Raw genomic sequence first — 11,563 nt, 5'->3', positions numbered from 1 at the left:
CAGGCACTTTATTAGCCACCTCTGGGGTCCTGAGAAGAGACATTGCCGCGGAGGAGTCTGGGATTCTTCCTTTCTAGCCGTGGCTCGTAATCTGCAAACATGGGTACGATCATTTTCCCTTTTTAACGGAACGATTTCAAGATATAGTCATATTCCTTACATTGATATGGAATAAGGATGTCCTCTTACCAACTTTCAGTATAATCGTGGAAAAACGGGCTGTATTTGTAGGCATATTTTCTAAATTTTACGGACAAATAGCGCGAGTTTCACAACGTGGAGAGGGCCAGTAGCATGGCATGGGGTTCGGCAAGCGCTTCCCCCCTCTGCCTTACGTTTCAGTCACCAAGCATTTACGAAGCCTGCTGGCTAGTTACTGAATTTTAGTTACAAAGTGATAGAAAAACAAGTGTTTAGCAGCGAACTGCATTAATCTGGCGAATATAGCTAGCAATGAACTAGGTAAATTGTTAGCTGCTGGATTGTCCGCACTTAACGTTAGTCATATGCGTTAATTGTTAGCTGCTGGATTGTCCGCACTTAACGTTAGTCATATGCGTTAAGCTACTGTAGCCTGTTGTCTATTTTAGCTAACGTTAGCCAGATTCTCTAGACTCCATTTGTAGGTATGTGTCGACCTATGTTTTGCTAGTCGACTTAGTTCACGCCATGATTTTAAATTAACCGTTCTATTTCCCCAGGAAAGTGTCGCGGTCTGCGTACAGCCAGGAAGCTGCGTAACCATCGTCGTGAACAGAGATGGCATGATAAACAGTACAAGAAGGCCCATCTCGGCACTGCACTGAAGGCTAACCCCTTCGGAGGCGCTTCCCACGCCAAGGGAATCGTACTTGAGAAAGTGTAAGTAGTTCGCTAACGTTACATCACAACACTAATGAGTGTTCACTAATAACCATGGAAACTTTAATCCAGTGAAAGCTATGTGAATGCTGTATGATCAACTATGTACAGTGCACTGAATTCCTTCTTTCATGTACTGTCAGTCTGAAGTGTCGCCTCCTCTCCCCAATTCTTCATACAGAGGTGTTGAAGCTAAGCAGCCCAACTCTGCCATTAGGAAGTGTGTCAGGGTCCAACTGATCAAGAATGGCAAGAAGATCACTGCCTTCGTCCCAAATGATGGTTGCTTGAATTTCATTGAGGTAAGAGTCAAACCCAACATTGCATCCATCTTACCAAAGAACAGTGTACCGGAAAGTATTTGTAGGATGTTGGGGATTGCCTCATATTCGGAATAAGCAGAGATTGATAAATTCCTAGAACATTAGCTAACTTGCCGGATATTTTAGGATCTGACGTACATAGTTGGGTAGCCATATAAACTAATATTTTATACTCTGCCTGATATCCAACAAAATGACAAATGGGACTCCCCATAAGTAATCTAAGAATATGCAGGTGGCGTGTTCAGGGACGATAATTTTGATATTCAAAGTTGACTGATGCATATTGTCTGGTGTTGTCCTGTGTATTTAGTTTGTTTCCTTTGGTCTTTCAGGAAAACGACGAGGTTCTGGTGGCAGGATTCGGTCGTAAGGGACATGCCGTCGGTGATATCCCCGGTGTCCGTTTCAAGGTGGTCAAAGTGGCTAACGTCTCCCTGCTGGCCCTTTACAAAGGCAAGAAGGAGAGACCCAGATCTTAAACAGTTCTTACTGTGAAATCAATAAATTATGTTTTCACAATTTGTCGGTTTGTTGTGCTTTTTGTTTCCCCCCATATATATATTTTAGTTGCAGGGATGGGTAACTGATCCTAAGGGTGGTATGTATGGTGTTTTGTGTATTTTCTTCCCCAAATCAGCGTCTTCTTTAGACCTGGGATACATACCACTTGTGCACTTGAAAGAACTGGCTGTGACACTGTCCCCAGAGGACTTAAGTTGCCCATCCTTGTACCAGTCTCGTTTGAGCGGCTTCTCTGATTCACTTGTTACGTGTCCAAGTTGATGGACTACTTTTTTCATTTGAAGAACAAGTTCATGGATTTAGGTTGTTAGAAACCATTTCTCTTGGCTCTTTTGTGTAGCGTTGGATCATGCCAGATTGCTTTGTGTGGGTTCAGGCATTTGCTGCTACACTCATGATCCATTGGAAGTTTTATTTATAGCTTGTCAGGAGGGATTGTAATTGTTTGACATCGTTCGGTGTCTTGATTTGTTCATAGAACAGATGCATTTTATATTCTGTCAAGTTGTCATGTACCGCCTCAGGTAATTTGATGTGCAGTCTCATTTTGATTCATGCTGTGCAGTTATCTGGAATTCAGGCATGGCTGCCACAGACGGCTGCCAATGTACCTATTGTGCGTTTCTGTGTACGATGAGCCAGATGCCTTTTTTGATTTTGCTCAACCGTGACTTATATCCCCCTTTCTGCACAAACTTGCCAGTTTCTAATTTAGCCACACCTGTCTACATTTTATTATTTCTGCCATTTTTAGCTAGGGTAAAAACCTTCCATCAACTGATTGTGATCTTAATTTTGTGGCGAAGTGCTATAGCAAATATGATTTTAAAGTTGGGAGCATATTGCATTGGGTGGAACCTTTCACTTTGAGGTTTGTTGAGCTCATAGGACCAGACCATTGACTATGGTAAAGGGGACTTGGGACATTTTACACAATCATTCAAATCCCATCTTCCTGCATGTAACCTCTCCTTTCATCCAAAATATTCATAAGATTACATTTTGATGCGTGATGCAATGACTTGTTTAGACATTATACATTAAGGAGACATGCAGTGTTATCCTGAATGACAAATTCATTGGTATTGGGGTGGAAGAGGATTTGCTGCAGATTAGGGAAGTGACATGGTTGGGAAAATAGACAGGGTATGGACCGTTTGAATCAAATGGATCACCCAGACAAGTGGTCTGCTGCTAGAATGACAAGTGAAGAAATGCTGTCAGTTATTTTAGTACTTGGCCACAGACAACGACCATTGCTGGTGGCCACAGACAACGACCATTGCTGTTGGCCACAGACAACGACCATTGCTGTTGGCCACAGACAACGAACGTGCTGTCAGGTGGTTTTGATCTGTCATGACAATCGGTACTGTACTTTTTAGACTGACTGTTTTGACATTGCCACCTAGTGGAGTTGCTGCCAGATATATGGATTCCGTTAACTCAAACCCTCATTTCGGCATGAATCTCTGCTCTCAGTGCTCAAACCAAGTAACATTGAATTACGGTCAAAAACCGATACACTAACACATTTCAATATGTGATTGTCATGTTTTGTGTAAATCATTCAAGTGCAACTTGGCTGCTGTACATCCACTTAGCCTATACTTCCTGTAAGGTTATCAGGATCAATGAGACAGGCCATGGTTGCTGCCAAGAGTGATCTTACGGTTCTCTCCTTCAGAGGAGGCAGCGAGGATGATATTGAATTGAATCACTTCAGAGGTGGTGAGTGTTGAGAGATGGGTGATAGGTGATAGTGACAGGAATCCAGCAGCCTGTGCAGGGGCAGCAAGCCAACCATCCTCTCCACAGGCCACAGCATTGTGACCAGACAACTGGAATGTCATAGGGAAACAGTTGAAGATAGTAACACTCCCAGGGTGATGCTGTGTTTGAGTAATGATGGACAGGCACTTCTCATTACACTGGACATGTTCACATAAGTACGGGTGGTGATTCAATGGTCTTATTTACAACAATGCACACAGAATACACAAGGTATTGCATGTATTATTTCCACTTTCAAAACTGTTCAATTGTGACTAAAAGGAATGTTAATGCGCTTTCTTATTCACTTTCTCCGGTCTATCATCCTTTTAGCATGAATTCAGTCATAAAGGTACATCTGTTTGTGTCTGTCAATTGCAACATGGTAAAATGCAGGAGCAGGGAAAGTGTGTCAGTGAGTGTCGTTCAGTGTGCCAGAGGTAAAGAGTAGTGGTCGCTGGTTTGTTTCATGATCAGGGCTCAGTTTCCCAAAAGTTCTTAAGGTGAGAACCTTCGTAGGAGCATCGTTAAATCTCAGAGCTGTTTCCTAACACCGTCGTTTTTAACGTCACACTTGAAATCGTTCGTAATTTAACTCCTGTATGGAACGGTTTTAGTGTCAACAGAAATTGTATTTGCATTTTATGTTTAATTTGTATATTTGGATATTGCATTTAATGTTTTTGAATGTTTAATGCACAAATGTAATAATTGAATTAAAAAATGGAACTTGTATTTCATGATTTGAAACTGAATTGAATGAATGTGGTTTCATTATGGTAGATATTGCATTCATTGTTTGTGTATCAAACCATCATTTCAAAGTTTCATATATGTAAACGTCTCAGATGCATTCAGATTCAGTTTTCAAATTCAGATTCAAAACCAACATCCGAGTACTTTTCCAGACTGGAAACGTAGAGGAGAACAGATGAAAACAAACACTCTCTGTGGTAAACAGAAGCTTCTGGCATTTTCTGAAGCCAATGTGGTATGTTGAATTTATTTTCTTCCTATGAATTTGGCTCTAGTGTTTTAACCACTTTTGCTATAAGTTATTGACCCCATTCCTGAAAGCTAATATACTCTGGAACATGGACGTGCTTTCTGTTCTATGATTATCACAGGCTGCATTAGTAGAGAGTGTCACAAAATTTGACCCACAAGAATATATACTGAATTTAAAAAAATATAAACACAACATCCAACAATTTCAAAGATTTTACTGAGTTACAGTTCATATAAGGAAATCAGTCAATTGAAATAAATTCATTAGAAATAAAGAAACCGACAAAGTTTCTGTTTACCGCAGTGATTATGTTCTCCTACTTTCCTTGCTGGCAGGCAAAGGATGTTGACTGGTTTTGAATCTGAATTTAGAGAACTGAATATATCCAACATTGATAAACTTGAAATCAGATTAAACATTTTGCCTCAGAGCTTGATCATATTCAATAGCAGACTAAGAGGTTGATAAGTCAGGATGATGCCTTGTAGGCTGTTTTATAGGTAAAGCACCTTGCAGGCAGATTAGCAGTCAGTGCATTATGTATATGATCAAGAGTGGGTGTGCTCTATTCATGCCAGGCTGATCAGATTCAATAGCAGCTTCAGAGGCTGATAAGTCAGGGTGCTGTATTGTAGGCTGTCTGCAAGGAGCCTTACACATGAAAGAGCCTACAAGGCAGCTTCCTGACTTATCAGCTTCTGAGGCTGAAATTGAAACTGATCCGCCTGTCACTCACTATAAATCTGAATATTATCGACAAAACACGAAGTGTCCCTTATAATTATACACATCAGTTATGCAAGCTGACAACCATCATAGATAACAATCTAGCTTGCTAGCTAGCAAGACTAAGTAGCTAACTAGCTAGCTCACAAGACTTGCAACTTACTGTGTTGTTCCTTGCATGTGATTGGCTGTAGTCTTGGGTATGGCAGCAGCCTGGGAGACAATGCATGTTCAGGGCTTAAATGGCCCATGAGCGCATTGCGATTAACAAATGGCTCCTTGATGAGGTAGGTGGTTATTTTAGGGCTTCCGAGTGGCGTAGCGGTCTAAGGCACTGTATCTCAGTGCTAGAGGCGTCACTACAGACCCTGGTTTGATTCCAGGCTGTATCACAACTGGCTGTGATTGGGAGTCACATAGGGCAGAATACGTCGTCCGGGGTAGGCCATCATTGGAAATAATTAACTGACTTGCCTAGTTAAATAAAGGTTAAATAAAAAATGTAAAAAATTATTGTATAAATAAATGATGCATGGTACTTTTGTTATTCTCGTGATCTCAATAAAACGTTTATGTTGTGATCGTGATCTCAAAGTAATGAGGGAATCGTTTTTTAAATTATTCATATGTCCTCTCTGGACTTCCCTAGTAAGGAGAAAGCTGATCGAAGAGCAGCACTCCCTTTCTTTAGATCCTATCAGTATCGACACATGCTCAAACGATGCACTTAGCGACCGTTAATTGTCTCTGCATGTTTTGGGAAAGGTATGTTACATCTTCGGAGGTTGTAGGAAAGAAGCATGTTAAAACACTGGTAAGCCTAAGTTCCATCACTATCGGGAAACCAGGCCCAGGTATTTATAGCAGGGGAGGTATAAATAGAAGTGGCGATGTGTTATTCATGACTGAAATCGACCGAACCGGCCCGCCACAAGGAGTTGGTAGAGCACGATGTGACAAGGATAACCTGTTTTGAGGCCCACCTGATAAGTTAAAAAAATATAAATTCTGTTTTGCATGTTATTTTGGCATTAATATGTGCCACATATCAGTTTCCCAAACAATGTACACTTTTTACAACTCATTGAGTTCATAAAGCCGCATACAAACATGGTCTCTTTTTTGTTTTCTTGAGTAAGGCAGCTCCAAAATGCAGGTGTTTCAGCCTAGCTCAGTGCTTTCTGTGGTGGTGAGGCAGCCAGCGGAAAATACGGAGCGCAGGGGTTGGTAATATTCTCTAGTTGCGCTGTGATTGGCTCAGTGTTCTGTCACTCATGGGGACACTACGTCACCGCAAAATCTACGGGTAGAGCCAGAAAATTCGAGCCCCTTAGGTGCTGCCATAGACTTACATTAGAAGTGCCCATCCAAGAAGGCTCAAGGGGGCCAGAAAAGTTTGAATACATTGGCAATGCTGTCAATCCAGGATGACTTCAGCCGCATAAAAAAAAAGGAAACTCGGAAATGGGAAATTTCAGACTTCAGTGAGTTCAAGACAACTGGGAACTTGGATAAAACTAGCTCCGACTGGGAAAATACGGAAAATAATTTTGAATAATAATTTAGATTTTGGGCCTCTTTCGCTACAAGCTTGGCACACCTGTATTTTGGGAGTTTCTCTCATTCTTCTCTGCAGATCCTCTCAAGCTCTGTCAGGTTAGATGGGGAGCATTGCTTCACAGCTATTTTCAAGCTTCTCCAGAGATGTTCGATCAGGTTCAAGTCCGGGCTCTGGCTGGGCCGCTCAAGGACATTCAGAGACTTGTCCTGAAGCCACTCCTGCGTCGTCTTGGCTGTGTGCTTAGAGTTGTTGTCCTGTTGGAAGGTGAACCTTCGCCCCAGTCTGAGGTCCTGAGCGCTCTGGAGTAGGTTTTCTTCAAGGATCTCCCTGTACTTTGCTCCGTTCATCTTTGCCCTGATCCTGACTAGTCTCCCAGTCCCTGCCGCTGAAAAACATCCCCACAGCATGATTCTTCCACTACCATGCTTCACCATAGGGATGTTGCCAGGTTTCCTCCAGACGTGACGCTTGGCATTCAGGCCAAAGAGTTCAATCTTGGTTTCATCAGACCAGAGAATCTTGTTTCTCATGGTCTGAGAGTCTTTAGGTCCCTTTTGGCAAACTCCAAGCGGGCTGTCATGTGCCTTTTACTGAGGAGTGGCTTCCGGAAGAGTCTAGGAAGAGTCTTGGTGGTTCCAAACTTCTTCCATGTAAGGATGATGGAGGACACTGTGTTCTTGGGGATCTTCAATGATGCAGACATTCTTTGGTACCCTTCCTCAGATCTGTGCCTCGACACAATCCTGTCTCGGAGCTCTACACACAATTCCTTCGACCTCATGGCTTGGTTTTTGCTCTGACATGCACTGTCAACTGTGGGACCATATATAGACAGGTGTGAGCCTTTCCAAATCATGTCCAAACAATTCAATGTACCACAGGTGGACTCCAATCAAGTTGTAGAAACATCTCAAGGATGAACAATGGAGACAGAATGCACCTGAGCTCAGTTTCGAGTCTCATAGCAAAGGGTTTGAATACTTGAATACGGTATTTCCGTTTGTTTTTTTTCCAAAAATGTATGAAACCCTGTTTTTGCTTTGTCATTATGGGGTATGGTTTGTATATTTCTGAGGATTTTCTTTCATTTATAACACATTTTAGAATAAGACTGTAACGTAACAAAATGTGGAAAAAGTAAAGGGGTCTGAATACTTCCCGAAAGGAATGTATATTATTAATTTTTTTTGTATATTTAAGTATACTTTAGTATATTTGTAATATATTAAAATATACTTTTTTTAACTCGCTTGAGGAGATATATGGCTCATTACAATCTCGGAAATCTACGGACAGTTCCTTGGACTTCATGGTATAGTTTCTGCTCTGACTGTCACGTTCCTGACCTATTTCTGTTAATTTGTTATATGTGTTAGTTGGTCAGGACGTGAGTTTGGGTGGGCATTCTATGTTTTCTGTTTCTGTGTTGGTTTTGGGTTGCCTGGTATGGCTCTTAATTAGAGGCAGGTGTTTGGCGTTCCTCTAATTAAGAGTCATATTTAGGTAGGCGTTGTCACAGTGTTCGTTGTGGGTGATTGTCTTCCGTGTCTGTGTATATGTTTGCACCATACGGGACTGTTTACGGTTTGTTCGGTTTATTTAGTCTGTTCCCTATTCGTGCGTTCTTCTTGTTTTATGTAAGTTCGTCGTCTAGGTCTGTCTACACCGTTTGTTGTTTTGTTAGTTTAGTTAAGTTCGTGTTTTCTTTAATAAATTATGTGTTCAAACTCCACTGCGCCTTGGTTCGATCAATACTCCTCCTTTTCGGGCGAAGAGGAGGAGGACCGCTGTTACACTGACATGCACTTCTTCGGTGGAGTTTAACCGGCGGTTGGCATCCAATATGTTGCATTAGCGCCCCCAACTGAACTATAGAATAAATCCATTACACTTTCTGATACAAAATGGGAAAAGGGAAAAACAAAATAAAAATATTTAATCACCATACCAACTAACCCTACACTCATTAAAACCTACAAACCTTTTCCACTACTTTAATCCTATCTGAACCTACCCCAGGCCAATGACCTGAGAGGACGGGACACTACCCCTCAACACATCCTGTAACTCCTCTGAAGTCAAACCTCTTCCCCCAAGTACTTTTCTGAAGCTGCCACCACATCATCTATTTTCTGTGACTCACGTTCCATCTCTGCGGTACAGTTGATAACCATTGCTATGAAAGCTAAGAAGCCAACCTTTACTGAAACATATCACTCATTGGCCTAACCCTCTGTTCTGGCACAGATCTACTATTCAGAAGGATCCTCTCAGAATCCATCACCTTTGATCCAACCTCCTCTACTTTCTTCACTGCCTCAGCATACGACATCTTCTGCACTCCTCTGACCCTGGCCACCTCAACCTGCCCCTCTCACACCGGACACCTCCGATCCCCAGCAACATGGGCACCCCTACAGTTAACACACAACTTTTACTCCACCAAAACTACACATTCCTCTGTCCCATGTCCTCCTGCACACTTCCCACATCTTGAAATCTCCCTCCTACACACTGCTGCCCATAAACGTGACACCTATAACACCGCAGTGTATTCGGCACAAAAGCTCTAACAGCATAACTCATATCCTAACATTACTTGAAAGAAAGCTTGAAAGAATAGACTGCCCAAAGCAGCTATAGCCTTTAACATATTCTTACCTCTTTGTTGATTGATATCCATTGAATTTTAAAAGGGAGACAGTGTCAAACAACACAGCCATTTGCACAAATATGAAAAGGTATCATCCTAAAATTATCAATTTAGATCATACAATTTTTTTAAACAATCTTTAAACAATTTGAGACCACAGCAAATTTTTCAGTTGGGCAATTAGATTTCTGCACAATCTAAGGAGGTTCCTCAATGAATCTCACCTCATATTTTTTTAGTCAGTTAAGTCAGTTAAGAACAAATTTTTATTTTCAATGAAGGCCTAGGTTAACTGCCTCGTTCAGGAGCAGAACGACAGATTTTTACCTCATCAGCTCAGGGATTCGATCTTGCAACCTTTCGCTTACTAGTCCAACGCTATAACCACTACCTGCCACCCGTGGTTCTTGAAATAAACTTTTGGGGACATTTTTCATTTTTCAGTGCCAAGAACCATAAGGTTCTACGAGGAACTTGGAGGATCTTAGAAGAACCCTTGTAGAACCCCACATGTTTTTAGTGTACTGACAACAGATCAGCTCCTAGAGAGGTATTGCCACTTATGGCTACTCTTCCTGGGAGCCAAACACATTAAGGCACTTACATTACATATAAAACAAAAGTATCACATTTTAGGGAAGACCCAGATGCAAACAGTGTTGAAGTAACAAAAGTTTAGTACAAGAACAGGGGGCAGGCAAAACGACAGGTCAAGGGCAGGCAGAGGTCAGTAATCCAGATTAGAGTTCAAAAGGTACTGAACAACAGGCCGTCTCAGGGTCAGGGCTGCCAGAATGGTCAAAACTGGAAAAACTAGAAAACAGGAACTATAGAAAAGACAGGAGCAAGGGGGAAAACTGGAACTGGAAACAGACAAACAGAGAACACAGGTATAAGTCCACAGATGATAATGAGAGGAGATGGGAGACACATGGTGGGGGTGGAGACAAGCACGAAGACAGGTGAAACAGATCAGGGTGTGACAAAAAGATAAAACAGTACATCATATAACATTACACCCCTACATATATACAATACAACATGTATTGTGTATATATAGGGTTTACTCAAAGCCAGTGGCTTGTCAATAGTAAAGATTTTAAAAAGTAAGGGGCCTAAATAGCTGCCATGGGGAATTCCTGATTCTACCTGGATTATGTTGAAGAGTCTTCCATTAACCATTTGACGCATAAATTCTAAATATTAATAATGGCCCTTACAGCATGAGTCCTTTTTGCACCCGGTACCAGAATTATATGCTGCTGTTCTAGAATTTGATTGCTGCATGTTGCTGCTATTCTCTACACCCCTCATTGTATCAATACCGCAATGTCTGCTTCATGAGGCTTCATAAAACATTCTTCCTATAGTAGTAACAGTGAGTATCTACAGTAGTATTGATCATTTTATAATTATTATTATCATCTATATGTTATCATCTATATTACATGTATTACCATCTGAAAGAGGCTTTGGTATTAACCTGTCTGGGAGGATGCACGTGTGAGATAGGGCGGTACAATAGTGGCATACAAAAAGTGAGAGCGGGGTATGAGCATATATTACATATACCGACCATGGCTAAGGCCAGGAAAGGCTGGCATACAAAATACTTTTTCTTCATTTTGAAAAATATATTTCATTTATCACCACTGGACGTCACATCCCCAAGCAAGGAAGATTTATCATCAAATGCGGTGAGTATTATGGCTTGGATAGGTTTTAGCCTGGTCGAGGCAGAAGATAATGAGAACAGGGTGGTGGACAAAGTCCTGTAAGCAACAAAGTGAGGTAGTTTGTGCATGCAGTCAGATTGAATGGTGTGTGCGTGTAATCAGCTATATTGTGTGCAGAGACTGTGGCATGAGTAAAGCAAGGTTGTAGATATAATTGCTTATCATAAACTATGGAGCGAGACAGGATTATCTAGGTGTATACTTTGGCGCCATCTACAGGCTGAATGTTACGTTGGCGGACCAGTTATCGCTCTCCTTCCAAAACGTGGTTACACATATAAACTTCCAGTATTACTAACTATACAGTAAATTCCTTGAAAAGTCTATGTAAATTAACAAACCAAATCGTGCTCTTTGGTCTACAGTAGTCTACAGTAGTGTACAGATTAGGCTAAA

General features: G+C 41.4%; 1 protein-coding gene across 1 annotated transcript; it reads left to right on the top strand.

Moving 5' to 3' along the window:
• LOC129814880 (40S ribosomal protein S23) lies at window positions 1-1,708 on the top strand. The gene is made up of 4 exons (XM_055868003.1): window positions 1-103; window positions 702-861; window positions 1,043-1,163; window positions 1,520-1,708. The coding sequence occupies exons 1-4, from the start codon at window positions 100-102 to the stop codon at window positions 1,664-1,666; spliced, it is 432 nt and encodes a 143-aa protein (XP_055723978.1). The 5' UTR covers window positions 1-99; the 3' UTR covers window positions 1,667-1,708.
• The last annotated feature ends 9,855 nt before the right edge of the window (window positions 1,709-11,563 follow it).

The sequence above is a fragment of the Salvelinus fontinalis genome, chromosome 18 (genome assembly GCF_029448725.1).
Source record: "Salvelinus fontinalis isolate EN_2023a chromosome 18, ASM2944872v1, whole genome shotgun sequence".
NCBI classification, from domain to species: domain Eukaryota; kingdom Metazoa; phylum Chordata; class Actinopteri; order Salmoniformes; family Salmonidae; genus Salvelinus; species Salvelinus fontinalis.
Note: the sequence above shows the minus strand (reverse complement) of the source record. Positions and strands in the feature narration are given on the sequence as shown.